The sequence below is a fragment of the Pezoporus occidentalis genome, unplaced genomic scaffold, assembly GCF_034315485.1.
Source record: "Pezoporus occidentalis ecotype Australia unplaced genomic scaffold, CSIRO_AGI_Poc_V1 ctg19, whole genome shotgun sequence".
NCBI lineage: Eukaryota > Metazoa > Chordata > Aves > Psittaciformes > Psittacidae > Pezoporus > Pezoporus occidentalis.
In genome coordinates, this window is record NW_026913748.1 from 7,369,759 (window position 1) to 7,393,743 (window position 23,985).

General features: G+C 39.5%; 1 protein-coding gene across 5 annotated transcripts in view; it reads left to right on the forward strand.

Annotated features, from left to right (window-relative positions):
• CACNA1C (calcium voltage-gated channel subunit alpha1 C) overlaps nucleotides 1-23,985 on the forward strand; it is a 485,857-nt gene that overhangs the window by 31,507 nt on the left and 430,365 nt on the right. The window contains exon 1 of one of the 5 annotated variants that reach the window (XM_062616653.1): nucleotides 13,178-14,024. The exons of 3 other annotated variants lie outside the window; for them this stretch is intronic. In XM_062616653.1, the coding sequence (XP_062472637.1) occupies nucleotides 13,976-14,024 (49 nt within the window). In that variant the 5' untranslated portion in view covers nucleotides 13,178-13,975. Of the gene's footprint in view, nucleotides 1-13,177; nucleotides 14,025-15,819; nucleotides 15,932-23,985 lie in introns of those variants that run through there. One more of the 5 variants, XM_062616657.1, reaches the window with a different exon arrangement.

The window sequence follows — 23,985 nt, forward strand, 5'->3', positions numbered from 1 at the left end:
AGCCAAGAGTGGGGTAATGACTTCTTTATCTTTGCTGCTGATGCTTTTGTTGATGTAACCCTACATCCTGTTGGCTTTCTTTGCTGCAGCAGCACACTATTCACTCACCCTGAGCTTGCTTCCACCAGGACCCCTAGGTCCCTTTCCACAGAGCTTCTCCCCAGCCGGGTAGATCCCAGCCTGTCCTGCACTCCTGGATTGTGTTTACCCAGGTGGAAATTTGGGTAATTTGGAAATGCTTCCTGATTTGAGTATCATATACTGATGGGATTGAAAGAGTAAAAAATTATCCTGTTTCTTTTTTAAGGCTCAGGTAAAGAATGAAACATAGTGTGATTATCTTTCCACTCAACTCTTCCATGTTCTTTGTAAAATGCCAAATTGGAGAGGGAGTAAAATAAATGCCTGTTGTGAGTTACTGCTTTGACTTTTCAAATACTATCTTAGAACGCACTTGGAGGAGAAGAGTAGTGCCCTCAGAGCTATGATCCACAATTCCAAATCAAAACCATAAATTGAATGCATTTTGAAAAGGGGTTTTGCTTCACTTTCTTCAATATTTGAAATTATTTCCAGTACTGTGACAACTGTCTTAAATAAAAAGTTACAGAAAAAAGTCTGCCTGCAACTTTGCAAACCAATTATAGAAACCAAAGCCAGTCTGAACAAAGAGAAATTCCTGCCTCGTATTTCCTTAGAATGACAGATCTCCTTGTCTTTGCAGCCTTCTCCCCAAAACCAGCATGAAGCAGGGCTCTTCATTAGTCAAGAGAAGGCAGCATGCAACCATTAATATTAACTGTATCGCATCACACCATCTGGCTCAACCAGCTTGGAAATGATGGTCGGTATTATTTAGTCACAGCTGACAGGAAACAGCAAATTCATTCTAAGTACAATTGTCATTTACTCTTTACCCCTTGCTCTTGACTCTGTATGGTCTAACATTCATTTTGCTTTTGAAAGACCTCATACTTCTAACTGTATTGGTTGATCTATTAACTATATTGGTTGATCTAATTAAATCTATTTTGTATAGATCTAACAATATAGATCTATTCTTGATCTATACAAAAGAATATTTGTTGTATACTGAGCACTAAGTATTTAAAAAAAAAAAACCAAAGTAGGTGTAGAACTTAAGTTTTCTTTTTAAAAACACTCAAACTTTGTTTTTTTTCCAACTACAGAGTTGAAGGAATATACTTGTCTGTGAAGGTCCACTTAATATTTATTCTCAGAGGTATTTATGGACAGAGAGGAATGTTAATATGGAATACCTCTAGGCAGCCACCTACTCACCTTTTTATTTCCTAACATGTAATTGACCAGATACCCTTGCTTGATTTCAAAATACATTTGATCTTGCCTCCATACGTACGGTTTTGCAACAAGTAAAGTTTCCAAGATCCCTGCAAATCCCCTGGTTGAATCTGAGCATATAGAACAAGATCTTATTCACTGTCTTCATAGGTGCTCTAAAAATTAATTAGCCCATGATTTGCAACACTGTAAAGAGTTAAAAATGCTACCTAAGTGTTATAATTTGGTTCTTCACTCTAGTGTAGTCCAGCTTTTAATTGCTCTGCTTGCCATATTACCAGGAATTGAACTCTTGCAAAATAAGCAAAATCAGTCTATTAATCAAATGAACTTCAAGTAGAATTCAGGGTGACACCAGATGCAGTAAAGCTGGGGGGCAGATTGCATTCTTTTCCTGGAATAAATACATAGCAAACAAAACTATAGGCTTTGGGTTTCACTGTGATGCCTGATGTGCTACCTTTCTGTAATTGTAACATACATCTGATAGCCCAACAATTTATTGTCATTATAGATCTCACTGAACCTTTGTAAAGTTGAGAGAACCAAGTTAATTTCCTGTTCTTATATTCTGATCAATTTTTTACAATAGCTAAATAATTTCACACAGCATTTTTCAATTCCAGTCTCAAAGTACGGTGTGGTGTTAATTCAAAATGAAGCTTTAACTCAAATGTCAATTCTATCTTTGTGACTAGTAAAATTATTTTTAAACCATTTTTGTGTGCTCTGAAGTTTTTTGGATGTAAGGCACTCTGAATATCGTCAGTGACTGTATTTGATGCTGCTGCTGACTATGGGAGCTTCATCTCAAGGACTGAGAAACTTAGAACATGGGGAGTCACGAGTGTTCTTAACTAGTGCCAGAACACCAACTCAAGCTGATTGCTCCTTTGTGTCACTCTTAGGGCAAGAGTGTGATTCATCACTTCCATTTTGCTGAACACTAAAGTGCAGATGCATCTTTATGGGTTAGGTTTTACTCTCATTGAAGACTAAATGGCATCCTGATCTCATTTGTAATAATATAAGTTGGGAGTAATTTGATAAAACTGATTGACTACATCAGTATAATTCTTGTGTGAGATCTTTTCGGATCCAACAGCTTCACTGGAAATAGGTTTGGTTTTAGCAAATAGATATATTTAGTTTCTTTGAAAAGCATGTGGATTTCCCAGGCGCTGGGGATTCTGATTGTTATTCACTAGCAGAATATTTGTAAAATACATTCAGTGAACATGTTTAAGCCATGTGCTCTTCCTGTGTGAAATTTCAGGCATGATGTAGCTTTCAATGAATGATTAGTCTTGACCACCAGCTCGCTTCCATTTTGACAATAATACCATCTGCCATTCTTTCATAGTGTGCTTGTTCCTTTATCTTTGTAACTCTCTTGATGACTACATTGTTTGGATATGCTAGGCCAGTTAAGCTGCAAAAATCTGGTTTAAAAATAGCTGTATGATTTTAAAATGATTTTTAAAAACTGGAGGAGCACAGAAGGAAAAAAATGTTTATATATGGTTATAGATCTATTTCTGTAGTTCTATTTCTGGTAAACTGAAGCTATCTAATACACTACAGAAGCACAAAAAGAAAGATTTATATAAGTACAGATACAGAGTCATTTCAGGTTATGGTCAGGATGGTCTTACTGGCTTATCTTTGGGTCACTGGGACATGCAGGGTTTGTTTCGGCTTTTTGTTTGTTTTCTTCTCTGTACCATTCTTCTTCTATGAACCTGATATATTTTGGGAACAGAATTTCCTTTCTAGTATCTTCTTCAATTAATTATCGTCACTTCTAGACATCAGTTAGGTGGCAAAATAGCAGTAATGTACAGCTAAATAGAGATATTCAGAATGTGAAATCTGTCAGTCCATCCCCTGGGTACAACTCTATGCCTGTTCATGTTAGAACAACAGTCACATGTCTTATTAAATCAGGTACTCTTTGTGCAGCCTGTGTACTGCAGATTTACTGTGCTATATACCACAGAAGCTCCACTGTTGTGCTTGTGCCGATAAGAGTTCCTTCCTGAAGTGAAAATCAGCAGCCCCTGTTGTGCATACGAGCAATTGCCATAAACACTACAGACCTCAATGGAAATTAAATGGAATCAGAGAGATGTAATAGTCCCATATTATTTAAATATTTATTTTCTACATTCTTATACTTGACCAACCTGGAGCTTGCAAACTACCCTTTTCCTTTGGGATTGACAGGCAGCACTAACCAGTAGAAAGCTCAGAATGTCAATACCTCCATTTTCCTGTCTTCCTTCAGAGTTCAAGCTGTGTTTCTTCAGGAGATGATAGCAGCAGATGATACAGTAATTGTAAAAGTCAAAGACTCTCCTACAAGACTGAAGATGGAAAAAAAAAACCAAATCCTTATTTCTGGCCAACAGTTATGCAGTTAAAAGGCTAGATCATTATGTTATTTGCATTATGATGATGGAACTGAGTAAGATTTTGAGCCTCTTGTGTTCCTTTGACGCAAGAGAAGTATACTTTAGATTAAAGGAAGATAGTACAGTTGAAAGTGAATTTGTCAGTTGACTTTGAAATCCTTCAAGAGATGCCCTTCTGAGAAACTCGGTCAGTGCCTGACAGCTCTCAGGGTGAAAAAAAGTTTCCTTTATGTCAAGCTGGACCAGGAACTGGAGAGAGACTTCTTCAAGGATTTAATCGATAAGGAGCTGGGTCTGGTCTTAATCGATAAGGAGCTGGTCATCTTGCTTTCACTCACCCAATCTTCTTCTAAAGTCAGAAGACTCAAACTGACTCATGGAAACACAAGTAAATGAGACATAAAGGACATCTCCTTGAAAGGCAATTGGAGAACAAAGTGGGTAGTGTGTGCTTTTCTGTTCTCTTTACCTCTTGTTGCTTGTGCGATGTTGGGTCAAGCACTTAATCACTTTTTCCCAATCTGTAAGATTACTTATGATAAGTAGTATTATATTTTATCAGTTTAATGTCCAAAAATTCTGATCAGGATCAAGGCCTGAGTTCTTTACAACTCCTGTTTGGGTTTTTTTTCTGATTTACGAAAGTGATGCAGACAGGTCAGGACAGGAAGGAGGGATAATGTCAAGGAATGAAATGTTGCAATTACTTATGCTTCCTATACGTGTAATTGGCATGAGCTTTCCGTTCTCTTTTGATTTTGTATTTGCTTATTAAAAAATTATCAGGTTTTCTTCCCCTGGTGTAGAAGGGGAAATTTAAATACAGACTGAAAAATTCTATGGTGCTCTGAAAAATGGTGAGTTATGAATAACATCTCAAGCAGCCTTAGCCGGTGACGTAGCCTATTCTGAAACCTACACATTTTGTTACTTAGCAGAATAATGTAGTCTAGATGGGTTGTTGAGGAGGCAACAAGTTTTCCCCTTGATGTGAAACTTTCTACTATTTTAAAGTCCAGCAAAAGGTGGTCTTCCTCTAGTTCTCATTCTCACCCTATATCAAAGAGGGTATTAAACCTGATCTGGAAGCTTTCTTCCTATGATGTATTTCTTTTAGATAAAACTGCTGCCTTTTTCTTTTTCATTTTTTCTCTTCTTTGTGTGTGTGTGTGCTTGGAGCTTAGCTTGTTTATTCTTCGTCTTACAGAGTTCTTGAGAGGCAGCTCTTTTAAACTATTGTACACATTGATGGCATTATAAAATAACTCTCACTATTTGTGTTAAGGAAATGCAAATATTTCCGTCAGAACATGTGGGACTAAAGATTTTAGAGTTATTTGTTTCATTTTGCTTGTTTGCATGTTTAAAGAAAGATGGAAATACATGAAAGGGGAGATGTAAATAAACTGCATGCTGGAGGGGTAGTTTAAATAACAGTGTAACGTTTTTTTCAAGACACTGCAAACACAATGAACATTCATCACATATGTTGATTCAAAACCTACTTTACTATATTGTCCCCCAAATCAAATAATGCTCTCAACTTTGCTATCTGTAACTTCATCTGTTTTCCTGCTTCTGTTCCATCAAGGTTCCACTGCAGCAAATAAAGCTTTGGAGGACACATATTCAGGAAACCACCTATTGCATATATAATGCTACAAGTATTTGGAATATTCTGCAGCAGTTGTGGTGTTCACCAGCAGTGACAGCCATACAACCATTTTTAAATTTAAGCTACTTGAGTAACTTGTGTACAAGCCCAAATCCATGCAGTTGGAGCAGATTTAATTTATGCAGTGTCCAGGAACCTTTCCAAGAAGCCTTTAATATCTCTCCAGCAAAATACACTTTGAAACACTTTGTTTCACACTTCCAGAACTTCTGTAACACTTTATTAAAGTTTCACTAAATGAGCTTTTGGATGTCCTAGGAGAACAATTAGTCAAGATGGAACCACAATGAAATATACAGTTGATGATATAACCAATTCAATGAGGGTCTGCATAGCATTTGCTTGTGGTGTTTTGATGATGATTTTTATGGAAATAGAGAACTATTCTGAGTAATCTATTGGAACTAATTTTGTTCTAAAGGGTGGTTTGCAAAGAAGAGCTTTAGATCACTTGAATGCAGGTTTAGGTGGTACTGAGGTAACCCTGGACTGACTATAGTCTGTAACAATACAATTCTGGAAAAAAGGATTGAAGTTGAATATTGCTATGTGTGCAAGTTGTCTTTAACTTAATGCCCATTTGAATTGACCACAAAATCATTATTCAGTAAACACAATTACAAGTAATTTCAACCGGAGGCAGTGAGAGAACTGCAAGTTGTAGAACAGATTTTAAGATTAAAGGAAATAAAGGTGCTGCAGTTGAAAATGAAGCTGATTGCTGGGCGAGTGGTGATTTTCTCCATCTTGGAAAGAAATTATTGTGAAAAAAAAGCCAGAACACCACAAAGATTACATTATAAGCAGATACACTTACAAAGTGAGTTGAAATGTTGACATTGTGTGTAACTGACTATACCAATAAATTAATCATCTTTCTTGCAGCTGATACGCAAGACCATGTATTTTTAGACCATTTTATCTTAATAGTGATTACAGTAAATCCTCCAAAATCTGTCATAATCCCAAATTGTTGGCTTCCTTGAGTTTGTCAATAATTTTCTATGTTGACGAAGCAGATTTAGAGGTTTGGAGACTTTAAATGCCAAAAGAGAAAGAAGGAACTTGGTCTTATAACTCACCCCTGTATTTCATTTGTTTTTCTTTTTCAAGCTCAGTTTATGACTTTTATGCCTGGAATTGGTTGTACAGGCTAAATATATTTTTCTGCATTGCCTTCTTATTTTGACATTGTTTAGTTTTCATTGTTTAATAATTAGACCCACTGAGGTTTCCAAATGCCAGCATCCTGTAACCCTTCTAGTCACTGCAAATTCTTCCTCAACAGCTTGCAAAAAATTACGCTTTGAAGAAGCTATTTCTTCCATCTGTAGTTGCCCTAAATCTCAATTTACATGTGGTACTTAGTTATGAACAAGGTACAAAGTATATATTCCTGAGTAGAATGGTTAGATGATCATAATTATAATAATTTCTTAATTTTTGTTTTGTATGCAGTGCCAAGTATCTAAGATCCCCTCAACAGTTTGCGTGATGATTTTTTCTTTTTTTTTTTGCTAAAGTGTAGGCTGATCATATAAAAAATTCATTTTTCATTGTAGATCTCCCTGTAAACTTCATTAGATCATGTCTTTTGTTTGACTGATGATTTTATACTATTATTTTGCTTTTTTGCTCTGTTTTGTTTTGAATTAGCAGTAGCTAATGACGAACTGCTGAGCTGAAGTCTCTTTATATCAGTACATATCCATTCCAGTTAAGCCCAATTATTTCTTACCTAAATAGAAACAGTGCAACACTTTTTATTACGTTCATGTCTTGCCCTTAAGATTTTGTGGCAGAGTCAACAACTGACCTTTTCCCTTCTTGAGGAACAGAGAATAATTCCATTCTGAAATTCTGCAAAGGTGTTAGACCTTAGTGCACTAATAGCTGGTGCCAGTGATCGTGATGGTATAGCAAAAACTGCCACAGGTTCCCTCAAGTCTGAGAAGCACATCTGTGCTTATTTTACTTGGGATAATTGTCTATTGTGTTGTTTCAGTGTGTTCAAGCATTTGTTTGCTGATACACTTCAAATTTGTGCATGAATTCATACAATGCTACATGGTAATCATTAAACACTTATCACCTATTTACAAGGATAAATAGCGAGTTCTTTCATTTCTGCATCCGGACTTAAAAAAAAACCTTCATGGCGACCACCCGTTGACATCACAGATCACAGCTGAAAACCATGATAGTTAAACCATTATAGATTTGAATAAAATCAGACTTTCAGATATACAGGTTACTTTCTAGAAGCTTCTGCAGTCTAGAAAATCAAAGCTTACTTAAAAGCCACAAATTTCATCTACTTCCTTTTCTTCTCCATCTAATGACAGTTTATTTTGATTAGCAACTACTTTCCTACCTATTCTTTGTTTCCCCCCCCTTATATCTAATGTTTTCTATTGTTTACCAATACTAGACCTTAATATGCTTTAGTAGACCATACAAATATCTTGATAACTCTTACCATTTCCCCTCTAAATTTTTGTAGTTGCTTGTTGACATTTGAATGTAAATATGAAAGCTGATAACTGAAATTTCAAAGCCAAGTAACCACTTCTGTTAATTTCAACGTGAAAAATAGGGCTAAGTTTTCCAAGCTGACTTTGAAAATCAATCTTCTGACTGTATAAAACTTCAAAAATTCCTAAGCATTTGGCACTGTTTCAGATTTTAAGAAATGAAATCACCTAGAGATCCTGATCATCAGCCTTCCCAGAATCCTTTTTTCTGCAGAAATTCTCGTGTTCTAGCTAGTTGATAATTTTGAAAGGTCTGCTGTATCCTGGCCACATGTTGAAAAGCTTTAGATAGCACTGTCAATTGCTTTCATTCCAATTAAAATCAAGCAACCAAAAAAAAAAAAAATCAAATAAATGACATTTTTATAAATCCATACTCATTGATGTGATTTTTTCCACTAACAAATAGGAAGTTGAAATGGAGAGGATGATACTCACATTTTTGGATGATACGTAGTTCAGGAGAATCAAAAATAACTGACAACAGTTCGAAACAGAGCAGTCCTGAAACATGAGAAAAAATCGCTATCATCAGTAATTGATTAAAAAAAAAATACATTGTAGTAATGCAACGCTAGCAAATACCCAACATTTCCATTATACTGTGTATGGACCAACAATGCAGTATGGTCAGAAATAGAACCAGAATAATTAGGGTGGAAAGGACCTTAAGATTATCTACTTCCAATCCCTCTTCCATGGGCAGGGACACCACACAGTAAACCATGACACCCAGAAGTTGTTAAGAATATTATGTTATTTATGCACAGTGATTCTTTTCATGTACCCAGGACTGATCAGGTTATTTCTTTAGGTCTGACTGTTCTGAAAGAAAGACACTAAACAGAAACCAGAATTAGTGACATGTTAGCCTTTGAGAAAAGGGAGGCCAAAGTCTTTGTGCAAAGATTGCACTGTGTTTAAATCCCATTTATTTAAATCAGTGACAAAAAAAAAAAGCAAAACAAAAAAACAAAAAACAAACAAAAAAAACCAAAAAACAAACAAACAAAAAAAACAAAAACAAAAACAAAAACAAAAAACAACCCATAGTTTTCAGTGCAAGAAAGTGCTGATTCTGATGGGAAGCCTTCTCTGTTTGCTGGCGGAGGTGCAAAACCTTAAATCTGTGGGGAAAAAAATACCTTTCAGCAAAGTAATAAAGAGTTCTGGCACTGTTTCTCTGCACTGGCCCTGGAAAGAATCACATTTGTATTGTGAGCTTTAATACTATTTCTGGGGATAAATACATTTCTTTTCTACTTTTGAATAATTTACCTTCTTATAGTAAAAGGCATTACTGCCAAATAGTGTGAACAGAATCTACTGCAATTAGATAGCTAGATAACTTCTGCAGTAGGCCCAATGAAAACCCTAGATCATTTTGAAAGTACTGAGACTGCTTAAAAAAGCCTTTCAAATAATTTTATAAGGCATAAAAATAGTTCAGTGCAGAGTTATTGTATGTTCTTGCCTGTGTTCATCCCATTGCTTTCTGGCACCATCTTTAAAAACAGCATTGCAGTAACTTGCTTTCTGAGTCAAGGAGACGATTTGGGTGATTTCTGTTCAGAAGGTGGACATAAGTTCTGATACTGGATTTTGAAGAAGCTGTTCTGCCCAGTATACCCTATATATGGCTGGGTAAGGGGGAAGGAGTATACAGAACATTGTACAAAGAACAAAAAATTCCTGACATGCAGTATGGACTGTTACATGTCACATTATGCACCCCACAAATCATCTTTGACACTTTGTAACTTTAAATAGCTGTTTTTCAGAAATCTCTTGGTGCTTTATATGGCCCTCCTTACTATTGTTCTCAGAGCAACTGGAGAACAATTTTTTGCCTTGTAGCATCCCTGTGGGGTAGAAAACTATATCTCCACTTTAGACCTGGCCTAAAGCTGAACATACATTGGATTATTTGTCCAATCTGTATTCATCTTCAAGCACGAATTCAGCCTGACGTGAGATACCCTTGTACCTGATCATTACACTGGCCTTCTTAGAATCACAGAATCATAGATTGCTTTGGTTGGAAGGGACCTTAAAGATCATCTAGCTCCAACCCCCCTGCCATGGCCAAGGGCATGTTCCGTTAGACCAGGTTGCTCAAAGCCCTGTCCAGCCTGGCCTTGAACACTGCCAGGGATGGAACAGTCACAGCTTCTCTGGGCAACTTGTGCCAGGGCCTCACCACCCTCACAGCAAAGAGTTTCTTTCTAATATCTAATCTAAATCCTCCCTTTGTCCATTTAAAGTCATCTCCCCTTGTCCTATCCTTACTTGCTTTCCAGTAGGTCCCCTTTAGGTTCTGGAAGGCTGTTCTAAGGTCTCCCCTGAGCCTTCTCTTCTCCAGGCTGAACAACTCCAACTCTCCCAGCCTGTCGAATCTTGCCTTTAAATCTGCTGGCTGCCATACCATGCAAGGACAAAGAACTTTCTAATTGTTTGGGGATTTTTTTTTTTTTTTTTTAATTGAAGGAATAATTCTGTAATAATTTTTTAAAGAGATTTCTCTCACTTGTATACCCATCTTTGGGTCATGTGTGAGGGGATCTAAGTCTGCAGAAGGCTAAGCATGCTCTTCTTTTCAAAGCACCAATCATTCAAAAATAATAGAAAACCTTCTAATTAGCTTAGGCCATACGCTTTGCCTTTTGAGTACTGGGCCAGAACATACCCAATTAGACAGCTCAGGATTCAGAGCCCAGGCAGGGAAGGGCTGTTGCCCTCCCTGAAGTCTCTAACATGCTGCTCTGGAGTTCCTAGTAGAATCCCTTCTGCACTACCAGTATGAAAAATGGAAAGAAACTGTAAATAATATAAAGAAACAAATTTTAAGTCAGTTGAATCTCCCTAGTTTCTGTGGAGGGTAACACCTCAGGTTCTTTCCTGAATTATTCTTAAATGTGAATTTCAGTTATCGCATTATTAAGAAAACAAAAATATCTTACCAGCACCTTTACTTCAAATTCCACATCTTTACCAAAGCTTTTTTTTCATGGAATACATCTTCTGAGTGTCCTTTGACAGTACAAATTCTTTAGGGGAAGGTGATGTTCACTGTTATGCCACCTGATTATCCTTCATTAGCAGGATCTTTCCATCTTAATCCTACAATCAGTTTCTTTCCACTTCTCTGCATAGAAAAATATTTGCATCAGAATTGATGAGTAAGGAAGTCTCAAGTCATAGTAGAATTTTATTTATGCTGAAGAAATTAATGCCAGCTAATATTCTTGTTTCTTGTTCTATTTTTCTTCTGTATTTAATTTCTGGTAATTGGCCCAACTTGTGTCCCACTGTGGGAGCTTGGCAGAGAGAGAGGGATAAAGAACGGAGAAAGATTTGTAGGTTGCAGGGACAGCTTGTATATGTGGCTGCATAAGTATGTGAGCTGGCATAAAGCAAGGCTCTGTGGATGTTAACTGTTTAACTAATACTGGATATAAATCCTTAGCTAGATGAGAATGTGACCTGACAAGGTAGGAAGAAATATTTACAGGTGCCCCACTGGTGTTTGGTTTCTTGCAAGAGCGATCAGAATGCACTTAATTACATCCCCAGATATTATGACCATGCAAGGGTGAATCATGCAACTCTTGGTTGATGCATAGCTGGAAAAATGGAGTTAGCACAATCCAAAATGGCAAGGATTTGTGGTCACAAGGAGAAAAAGGAAATGCATACTTACACAATACATGTAGCCAGTGAAGGATTTCATTTTCAGTCCTTCTTAGAATGATGAAGGAAGGACTTTTTTTTTTTTTTTTAAGAAAAAGGCAAGTTGAGTTGAAAATGAAACCTAACATATTGCCATTCCACCTTTAGCAGTGACTTTGCTTGGTCTAACCAATACCTAGGTTAAACCTAAGCTAAACAGGGTGAGTGCATGTGACATTCGTAGAGAAAAACTAAGCAATAGAGAACAGAGTATTTTAATTGCTCAGAGGAACTCTTTCTCCCGAGTCAGAAATAAAGCAGTGTCTCTACATGCTGTTAATGGCATTATGTTGTTGGTGGATTACCTTTTGAATAGCATCTAAGGCAGAAGTTGTGATGATCAGCGGTTATTAGAAACCAAAATGACCTTTCTTTAGCACAAGTGCTTTGGCTGCATCCAGTTCTTGGTAAGTGCTTTTATGTCTCTATTCCAGTTTTTCTTGTAGTTCCAAGTGGATGTGTTTTCTTGTTTCTTTGCCTGAATCTGTTGGGTAGTACTGTTTTCTACTATATTTTGAGTTCCATCTGAGAGGCAGCTCATTCAAAGTGGTGGGAGGAACACCTCAGAAAGAGACAACTATCTGATCACCCCACTGAGATCCACTTGTAGGGAAGGCATTAAATTAGTTTGATTCTTTTATAGGGGTATTACCAACTTGAAATACTCTTTTTCTAGTTGGAATGGAAAACCACTTGAAAGGAAAGAACCACTGTGTTTTAAGTTCCACAAACACTATCACATGATGTTAAATGGATCCTCTGTCATCATGAGAATTTACACCCGGGGTTTGCAGGCAGGACATGGCATTCTGGACACTCACCTCCACGTACACCAGAGCGGCTTAGTTGCTCAGGTTTTGGCAGTTCCTGCAGTTCCTGAGGTGGTTTTGAATTCTGCATCTCTTGTTTAACATGGCAGCTCGAAGAGTCCAGCTACGTTTAACATGTACTGAATTCAGTTCACATTTCATTTGGAAGGAGTCATTTTTGCTCTCTGCGGAGGTTTCAATTATAGAGGACCAAACGACAGGCGTAATTAAGGGAAGTGGTGGGATACCAGCAGAGCACGTTGGTGTTTCCACCAAGGATTTTGCAAATCCAAGCTTGATTAATCTGTTTAAACATCTGTGCATCCTCTCGTCTGTGCAACTTATCCCCGGGTATCTCTTTCCCTTCCACCGCCTGCCTGCCTGCCGTGCTCCTAACGGGCCGGACCTAGCCGCAGCCCTCTCCACCGCTTCGCACACGATGTCCCCCCGGTAGCGCTTCAGCCAACGACACCGCCCGCCTCAAAACACCGCTCGCACTCGCATTCCGCGGCGGAACCGCAGGGCAGAGCCCCCAGTACCGAGAAACCGGATCGAAGAAGGGCTGGGGAGCGGCGGCGGCGGCGCCTGCCGCCGCGGGGTGCTCGGCGCGGGCGGGCGCGGGGCTCGGCCACTGTGCCACCGAGCCGCCCTGCCACTGTGCCACCGTGCCGCTGCCCCTCAGCCATGCCGTGCCGTGCCGCGCCGTGCCATGGGTCCCTTGGTCTGTCCCCCCACTTGTGGAGGCCGTCGGCTCCAGCCCGGCTCCTTGACGTCATGTCTGTGGCGCGGCCCCGGCAGGCGCAGTGAAGGCGGGCGGGCACCGCGTTAAACTTTCAGATCAAGTCCGGCGGCGGTTCCGAACGCCGCGCGCGGGGGGCTGCGTGCAGCCGCCGCTGCCGCAGCTGGAACATCTGGAAGCGTTCAGTGTGTCTGTCTGCCGGCGAGAGGGAGAGAGCGGGGAGCGAGCGCTCTGAGGGAGGGGAGGGAGTAAGGGGCTGGGACTGTGCTCTCTTCCTCTGCAGAAACAGCTCCCTGCCAACACAACGCGCTCGGAATGGCTTTGAAGAGGAGGAGCAGCAGCGTTTGAACATCTCTCTTTTTTCCCCCCTTTTTTTCCTCCTTTTCTGACTCTTGTAGTTGGTGGATTTTAAAAAGACATTTAATCCTCAGAGATTTGCCCTGGATGCTTTTGCTTTTTCCTTTTTTTTTTTTTTTTTTTCCTTTCTCCCCCTCTCTCTCGTTTCCCCCCTTCCTGTTCTTTTTTATGGTTTAACAGCCAGAGGTGCTGTGCTAAATTCTTGGAAGGGGCCCGGATGTACTGAGGATGCATTGCAATTTCACTAAAGGAGGCAGTAGTGGAAAGGATCAGTTTTTGGTGTTTGATGCAATAATGGGAATCAGGTAATAATAAAAGGGAAAATTCTGCAGCTCCATTCTTCCGTGTATTTTACCAAGCCGATTTTCGGAGGGATTAATCTGGACTCGTTTTAAATGGTCAATGAAAACAAGAGGATGTACATCCCCGAAGAAAACCATCAAGGTAAGCCTGAGATTCACCTCCGAAGATCTCGCAACCATTCTCTCCCCTACCCTTTGTCCGTAATCTCTCGGCTCGGTTCAACCGCTGCCCCAGCCAGCTGCAGCCGTGGGGCCGGGGCGGAGGACAGCCCTTGCCACCGCTTCCCATTCGGGGGACACAGCTCCCTTCAGCCGACTGTGCTGCAGGAAGACCCCCGCAGCCCCTCAGGGAACCGGGGGTTCATAGAAAACCCCGTTCAAAGTAAAGTTCCTTTGAGTCGCCGTCGTTGCCTTCCAGGGCGGAGGGGCTGCGCGGAGCCGCCCGTGCCTCCGTGTCAGGGACAGATTAATTGGTAGCGCGGCCAGGATTATGGGATCTTTCCCAATTAATGCCCTCCCGGTCCTCCTAACCCCCATCTGGGTACGGCTTCCTAAGACACCGGGAGAGGAGCCCTTCCCTTCTCTTACGCTATTTCTAATCTCTCACACGAGAAGGGAAAGGAAGGGGGAATTAGCTGTTTACACACACATACACCACACACGCACACGCAACCGGGAGGATGAGGGACACCGGGAGGGCCTGCATTAAAATCAAAGTTGGGTTTTACTTGGGGCAGTGATTTGTCTCCCAGCTCCTCTCAGGATCGCCCGCATTATGGATACCAACCCTTGCTGCTGCTGCTGCTGCCTCTAGGCATTAGCAAACGTCCCCCGCTATTCCCTGTAGTAAAACTTTGTCCAAACTCCAGAAGCCTCTCCCCCCACACACCCGGCTCAACCCCGATCTGCTGTCCCTGAAGTTATTTTTACCCTGTTACCTGCATGTTGTCCCCCCTCCCTCCCCAGCAGCCCTGCTGCACACACACATCGGTGTTGCACAGCAGACAGAGCCATTTCCTCCCCTCGGCAAGAGAGGAGCAGCGCTCCGGCGGGAACCGACTGCCCCCCTCTTCTCCGCAGAACCCTCCAGCCGAGGGCAACTTCTTCCTTATTCCCCCATCCTGCCCCCGGCCCTGCCCTCCATGGCACCTCCCACCCTTGTCCAGGGCCCCTGCCCGCTGTGACCGGGCACCTGCACTGGGTGCGTGTGGGGTCCCAGCTTCGGGCAACTCCCCTGGTGCCCCCTGCCCTCAGCCCGTGGCAGGGGCAGCCGAGGGCGCAGCTCGGGAGGTACGTTAGCGCTGTGGCAGCCCGTAATGGTGGAGAGGCAGTGGAGATAACACCATCCTCCTTCCGATTTAATACAGATTAAAAAGAGAAAAACCCCGACACCCCAGCATCCCCCTCCCCTAGGCACTCTATCGAAATGAGGTGGGAGGGGAAAGGAAGCAGCCCCTGATGCAGAGTGCTCCTTCCATGTGGGAGCGAGCCCGCAACACATGTATTCAGCAGGCGTAATTGGGCTGCTCTTCCTGGACCAGAGCTGATAAAGTGGATGAAGAGCTCAGCCTCCATAGCAATATGCCAACACTATGGCAACCTAAATCCAGCTCCCTCCTTATCAGCTGCAGTGATTATATAATTGAAGGAACAGTTTTGCATCTGTCTCTTTATGCGGGTTGTCATTACCCCCAGGTGAAAGAGCAACTTCTAAAGCAAACAGAAAATCAGTCAGGTGGAAGAGTTCTGTTCCCTGATAGTGCTTGGGCTGCCATTTATTTACAATCTATTTTGATTTTGTGCAAACAGCGCCTGAAAGGTTAAACTGATCAGCAATCGAGAAAACCTGGTGACAAGGAGGTGGGAGCAAACCAATCACAATGTGGAATGGAGTCGTTAAAGCAACCACAAATTCTCAGTTGCAAGGTAGAGATAAAGAGTAGAAGGTAAAGCAAGGTGTGTGACCCTGGCCTGCTCCTTGTTTGTAAGAGGGAAGGTTGACTGGAATAAGTCCTTGTTCTTGCATCCTTCTCAGTTGCTGGCAGCAAGGTGAGCGTTCCAGGTACTGCTGATACAAGGCAAATTTTTTTTGTCTGTTCTTGAAATGTGACTGACAGGGCCAGGCCTCTGCTAGCAGTTGCTTTCTGCACATGTCCACTCCAGTGAGCCTCTCAATAGCTCACCTGTACAGCATTTAGTACTATAGCCTGGGAGGCAGGGGAGCCGCTTGCTTAAAATAAAGAAATAGAGCATGCTAGAGGCCATTTGTTAGGTTGTGAGGACTGTGAGGAAGAGAAATTGTATTTGAAAATGCTTTGTTGACTTCTCAACTGCTAATTTGGGTAGGTTTGTAATACACGTGTTTGTAATACGTTCTTTTGAATGTGACTTTGTCCACTGAAAGGCTTTCACCCTAAAGTAAGAATTTCTGATAATTTTTGAATGTTAAAATATAAGTCTACTGTGTTTTCATTGCAGTCTCCTGCTGCACAAAGAAAGAGGAGCTGATGATATTATTTGTTGATGCTGAGATGCTTCTCAGCGTTTTTTTTTGCTAAACAAAAGAGCATATTTTTATAGCAATTAATTATTCATTATTACCATAGTGCATGTGTTTATCTAGAAAAACTAAAAAACCCACCTGCCAAGCACCAGAAAAAAGCTTTCAAAACTACCTCCATCACTCTTAATGCACATGTGGGACTGGGTGGGATCCTAGATGGGCATCTTTAATGTGTTTCCCTCATAATATTTTGAAAACTCACTCTCTCATAATAGAAAATGGAAAATCAGTTTGCAAACCCACGTTTCACAGCCCTCTCAAGGGAGGGACCAGTGTGAGTCAACCCAGCCTGTGGTGCTGCGAGTTCGAATCTCAAGCATAGCTTAACCATCTAGTTGAATGTGAATGCTCCCCATCCTGGTGATTGGAGGGGTCTCGGGGTGATTTGGTGACCAGCCAGGAAATGAAACGAATCCAGTAGTTCTGCCGTGTTTTTTCAGTCCCGGGGGCTTCGGGGGACCGGGAGGGTAGGTCCCGGTACTGCCTCTCCCGGGAGGTGGCACTGCGGGGCCGCTGAGCCCGGAGCCGTGCAGACGCTTCTCGGTCTGCCTCATCCGTCCCCTGCTCCTCAGGAGGACAGGCCAGATGTAGCACCAGTAGATACGGATCTACCCCAGAATAAAATTCATTAGGATTGAAGAGCCCCTGGTAGGTCACTTATTTCATATAGTAATGATCCTCTGAGTGAAAAGCCCTTTCTGATGCTGTGTCTGAACTACCCTTCCTTCAATTTCAGAGAATGCCTTTGGGCTTTGTCCTTATTGCATATTTTGAACAGATTTCTACCTGCTGCTTGTAGAGGAGAACCCCCTCGTGTATTTGTCAACCATAATTAGGTCTTCCTTCAACCTCCTTTCCTAACCTGCACATATTCTGTTCTTGAAATCTTCCCTGTAAGACACTTTTTTCATAGTCCTTGTAATCTTTTGTATCTGTTAAATCAGGAGCTAATTAGTATATCCTTTATTTCTCAGAAGCCTATTGATAGTGAGAGGGTCAAGTCACAAGCATGGTCCCTAATGCATTTTCTGACCTGAAATGAGGATCAAACCCACAAATACTCCCCTTAACTCTGCAGGTATAAATAGAGATGATTGTGTACACTTTACAGCTGATTTCAGTTGAAGGCTTGAAATCTGTCTCGTGCTGTGCTACAAGACAAAACCATTGGAGATGTGGACTAGAATTTGCTGGATGTTTGCTTTAATTTTCTGCTCTATTTTCAGAATGCCACTTTTATTTCCTCTAATTTTCTGGGGCAATGCTTTAACATATAGGAAAAACTGTGTTCTTTTTGTGGTGACTAAGTGATCAGACCAAGTCTTCATTTTTGAGCATTTGTTTTTGTGCTCTCATTTTGCTATACATGTTTGTCAGGCATTAGTTGTGGGGCATAAAGAATACCTCTAATTGGATTGACACTTATCTTCAGGGTTTTTTTTTTTGGGAAAAAAAATACCTGAATCACTGTTTTAAAAACACAGCACTAAAATTCCAACCCTCACAGATTTAACAATAAATGCTTGTATTTATAAAGTATTATTTTCTTCCTCTAAGTACTTGGGACATTCAGTAGGTGCTAAGTGCTTAATTCAATGTAATATGAAATAACAGTGTAATATAAAAACAGTTAATAGAATGTTAAATAACTACTTAAACATTCTAAGTAATATAGTGCACTGCATTTACTTGTAGAGAAGACTAGTAGTCTTCAGAAGAAGTGCTTATGCGCATTCAACCTTTTCGTATCCTTAAAAGAAGTATTTTAAGTATCCTGCTAAAGACATGGGATTTAAAGTATATACTCTTGAAAGATTTTCTTTGAAATCCTCTTCAGTCATACAGACCAGTTTGGGTTAGGTCATCATTGGTGTTCCTGCTTACTGGTTCTTCCTGAAGTCTGAGCTTCTGCCCTTATGAACACTTGCTTCTGAAGAACCAAGGTTGTGCCCTCTCTGCAACCAAGGCACCCTTACAAACCCACTCATAGTTGCATTTCTGCTCCTGAATGTATTTTTGGGGTTACATCTGTGTAATTCACTGCAGCAGGTATGACACATTCTTGCCATGTGGAATTAATTTGAATCATAGAATAGAACTATAGAGTCAGGTAGGTTGGGAAAGGCCTTTAAGATCAAGCCCAACTGTTAAATTAATTTATCCTACTAAGATACTTACTTTTAATTGTCTTCATTTTTTGTTTCCTCAAAACGCATGAGTTTAAAGAAAATGTCATATACCTGCAATATTACCATGTATGCTTAGGTTTCGCTTAGTTTCTTTCCATTTTGTGGAAAATGGGTTTACGCCTGTCCTTAAAATAGGATCAATCTGAATGGCAATCATTCTTAAATTTACTTTTTTTTTGCATGTCTGTGTATATGTGTGTGAATTGTCATTGTGGCCATCTGACTTGTTAGCAACTGTCTTGTTTAACCCTTTCTGGGAGTTAATTCAAGGAACAGAGTCACTGAAGTTCAGGAACAGCAAATATAAGATCTTTTTTGAGCAAATGTGTTGTATAAATTTATTGTCTGTCAAACAACAGATGTGACCATGTACATTAAAAGTCTCTTGAATTACTGAAAACAACAATAGGATCAACACTGAAGAAAGCTTTTTCCAATGGCAGAGATATGCTTTACAAAACATAATATTATTAAATTGTTCAATTGCCCATTTTTTTTAAGACTGTAGAAAAACCCAGTATTTTTTGGTTTTGAGTCAATTTTTTATCTGAAACACTGTTTCTTATTTAGCTAATGGTGATGAGATGAATTTGAGAGAAAGTGTACTAATTAAAATGCTTATTGCTGGATTTTGGCATCACCAATTTTAAGAAAAGACAACAATATTAAGCATTCAGACATATTGGTTGCCACCAAATACTTTTCGTTTTGACATAGTTCATCTCTTACCTAATATAAAATTGGCATGTTTTGTGTGTAATTTTACTAATGGAAGCTAAAAAATATATAAAATTAATATTTACCATGCTTAATCATTTTTACTTTGCTGGAGTAAAAGCATTTAAGCTACTTGAGAATTTTTTTCCTCATCCTGCCCTTTGTTTTTTATGCAAGAGGAAATCAGTCAGTCTTCTGAGCAGAGAGCACGGTGATGGGCTTATGGTGCTTCTGCCAGAAAGCAGGTGTAGTTTTAAGTGGTAGAGTGGTCATGCTGGGAGCTCTGAAATGCAGTGATGAAGTTGTATGATCGCAAGGGCACCTGTTATTACTGCAAGGTTGTCATGGAATAAATCAGGGTGCAGTCAATACGACATGTAAATCTTCGCATGAAAGAGTCCTTTAAAGAGTTTCTGTCAGTTCCCGTGAATGGGACATAATGATGAAAGTGATATAAAGAGCAAGCCCTGTTGAAAAGCAGGTCTTACTCAGAGCCATATCCAGTCAAATCTTTAATGTCTCTGAGGACAGGGCTTCCTCTGAGCAGCCTGGTACTGTATTTAACTACCCTTATGGTAAAAAGAAAAAACAAACCCCAAACAAAAAAATCAACACATTTTTTCCTAGTATCTGCTCTGTATGTTGAAATCTGTATACTTAAAGATGGAGAGCTAATTTACATATGTCAGCTGGTAGCTAAGCTGCAACCATGTTTCTGTGTTTAATCGGACACCGTGCTATTTGTTGAAACTTTGAGGTGGAAGACTTGAGGAGCTTTTGCCTCTGTGCAGCACACCTTTTTGAGTAGTTTTCTTGGTTTTATTATAGTTTGCATTGTAGGTGAGGTGAGGTAAGCCTGGAGTGTCAATTGGTCTTATAGATACACTGAGTTCATAAGTGGGTTGTTTTTCTGCGCTGTGCTAGAACAGCTTTCTATTCTATTCTGTGGCTAGGGTCAGAGACTGGCACATGTAATGATGAGGTAGTAGAAATCTATGAGTAGTTCAATGTTTAATGTTCCAATACATGTTAATATACCAGGTCAATAGATGAATCCTGCTATAATTTATAAACATTTAACTGAATCTGATTACTTACTGTTGGGATATATATATATCTGCACATAAAATCATCATGGGAGTGATGACTGTAGGGCTTGAATCCAAACACGATTAGGGTCTTCTATTTAGATTCTTTTTTCTCCCCATGGACTAAAGAAAATTGAGGTAACTGTTAATGGATGTCCTCTGGGATGTCAGAAGCTTATGTAGAAATGCTAAGACTGTATTTGTAGAGGACTTTCTCTTTTTTTCTCTGTGTGTGTGTGTGTGTGTGTGAGAGAGAGGGTTTTGTTTCTTTTTAGCCCCAGTTATTAAATTCTAAATCTCAGTTGCTGTCTCAGTGGGCAAAACATTTAGAATCCATGAAAAGAGACCAGCAAGTTGAATGTCCTTCAGCAGCTGGGAGGAGTTATCATGGTACCAGTTAAAGCCTTGCCTGTGGGAATAAACAAAAAAAAAAAAGGTTATTTAACCTGGTACCTGTAAGGAAATAAAAGAAATGCACAAGATTCATCAGTCTCCTGAGCTGGGCACTGACAAATTTAGCACAGTTAAGAGGGAGAGAAAATTTGCTGCTTTGATAAAAGACAGAAGATTAAAATAAAGTAAATCTTAAAGGTGATTGGAGACTTAATGGTTTTCAAACCAGACTGAGAAATGAGACCAAGAAATCTTGCTATCTTTCCACCATGTGTATTAATCTTATGAGCCAATTGTTTTAAGGAAAACATTGTCTGAGATCCATCCAACTTTAAACGATGCTTTATCATATGTTTAAAATGTGCTTCTCTAAATGGAACTGTTATTTGTCTTAAATTTTTCAGGTTTTCAGCCTATGATGTGGATGGTTGCCTTTGGGTATTTTGGAAAAAACAATTAAATATGACTGAACATGACATTGTAATTACAAAGTAAATATGCTCTAATTGAGTAATTAACTCAACATTTCTTCCTAAAGGCATTGTAGGAACAAATTTATGTTACTGATCAGATGTCAGATTTTTTATTCCAAAGGAGGAGAAAAAAAGATTTCCGTTCTTCAATGTGCCTGGCTAGATGTAAGACTTCTTAAGAATCTTCAGGTTTTGAAATTTAATATGTGGTTTTGATACATCAGATGTTCCTCTAGTGCTTTTTGTCAGATGAAAGAGTCTTTAAATATACAAAAAGAGTGCCTGCATCTCTTTTGCTTGTAAGTCAGTCCAACTCTGTTAGGTACCATCTATATCCTGCTTCATGCTTTATTGACAAAAGAAATAATTCTGAAATTGAAATTTGCATGATATAGCTGTTAGTAGTAAAATTCATGAATTTTAGATATAGAAATGCCACAGTGGACTGTGTGGGAAGCAAGGGAATCACGTGAGTTCAGGAATTAAAATTGTTTGTTGAAGATAGAAGAAAAATGTGTCATTGCATTTAAATACATCACGTAGCATATTAATGTTGAACTTTATGGTTAAATCTGATACAGATTGACAAATATCAGGAAGCTGAAAGTTAAGACTTAGATGCCATGCCAAACTTTGCTGTGTTTCCTGTCTATCACGTTGTTCACAGAGTAACTTTTTCCATGCAGACCCTGTATGTAAACCTTAGAAACTTGTATTTAGTTAAGTACAAAGGGGTCTGATTCTCTTGGGGTAAATTTAGCACATTGACAGCAAAGTTAGCAAATTAAGTCACATAAGCCCAAGTGACTTTAAGAAAAAGGAAGAAATCCATGATATTCATTACTTTCTTGAGTTGTAAACAAATATATGTAGGGAGGAAAGCTTCACCTATGTACTGGAATTCCCATGATACTTAAATTACTTATTGCTGATTTATGAATTATATAAATGCAGAGTGTTTTCAGGTGTAATTTAAATTTGAATTGGTATCTTTAGAGAGAAATAAAATATAGAATGAAAGTAGAAAGTGATCAGGTTAAATTGTAGTTTAAATGGAACCTTTATGTGACTGGAGCAACAGGTAGGAGTGAGTTATACGGAATTTTTATATCACTTTCACCTAAATGAAAATTGTAAGTGGAAAAATCTGTGATTTGCAGACATCAGTCAGGTTTGGGGCAGGCAGTGTCAAAATTGAGTTCTTCAGTTAGTGGATGGCTTGAATGATATAACTCTAATCTCTTTTGCCTGTCAGTTTCTCACTGGCTTTGGCTTAATTGCATAAATCCTGTGAGTGTGAAATGCCTGTTAGCAGGTGTTTGGTGGTGGTAGTCCTGTACACAGCAGTATACTCTGGTGAGCTGAAACACATTTCTCTACAATTTGTGATTTGAAGGCAAATATAATGACATAGTGGTGACTGGAATAAAGAGGCTATCACTTGTCAATTTGGCCATTGGAATAAAAGTCAGAAATAATAGCAGTGTGTGAAATACTAAGATCAACATGGCTTGAAGACTTTTATCTGCTTAAAGGCAAAGGGTGTCAACAAAGATCATAAGAGATGAAAACTCATGTCCTAATTCACATGCAGTGATAAAAGCTGTTATGCATGCCATGAAGTCAGTCAGAAAATAACTAGCCGTACTTGCTTCTGACAGTTCCTAAAAAAGTCAGGTATCAAGCTTCAGGAGATTTGAGCATGGAGCTCTACAGATGCTTGGCAGAATCTTTTGGAAGGTATCTTAGCACACAGTCAAACCTAAAGTGCTTTATAAAGGATCATGTCTTAAAAATAATTCAACAAAACATAGCAAGAAATTTTTAATGCTGATAATGCAATTTCTGTTACTTCCTATGACACATCATGCTTAGGCATCATCTGAGTGCTTTTAATTTGCAGTGTGAGTAACGCAGTATAGAAAGTTACTGTCAATAGGTATGTATTTGAGTAAATGTACATCCTGCTGCCTTAATGCAAAGCTTTTACTGAAATAAGTTTTCATTCAGATTTTACAGTACATGTGGGTCAGCAGTTTTCTATCTGTTTTCTTAGTACTTAGCATTCATATTGAGAACCTTGCTGTTGTCTTGCTATCCCTTGATTGCATTCTTATTTCACCAGAACAATGTTGGAATATTTATTTTTGAGATTTTTCTGTTGTGCTTTAAGGTGGTTTCTTCTGGAGAAAAATAATGCATAGAATACACAGCTAGGTTTTACTGAATGTTGCTAAAGATTTTGGCATGCATGCTGTAGGGCCAAAGGATGTGTTATTTACAAGACATGGATGGAGAAAACCCTATGTGGAGTCAATTCTACAAATATCAAAGGGCAGGAAATGTGTTCTTACTGCATGTATCAGTGGTGTTTTGATACTTCAAAAGGAATGTGGTGTAAGCTCATCCAGGTGGCTTAATATATTGGTGAATGTCAATATTGAAATACTATTTTAAAATATCATTTAAAAATAGAATTACCGTAGAAGATAGAAAGCCCCACTTGTCATCTTAGGATTTAAACCTCTAGTTCATGTAGCTAGTTATTTTAATAACAGCAGTAGAAAGTATCTAAACCAGATTCTGCTGCTACAAAACACTGGACAAAGATTTGACAGATTGTCAGGTGCTATTTGAGAGATTAATGTAAAGACTAGAGTACAGACATTAGAGGATCAGA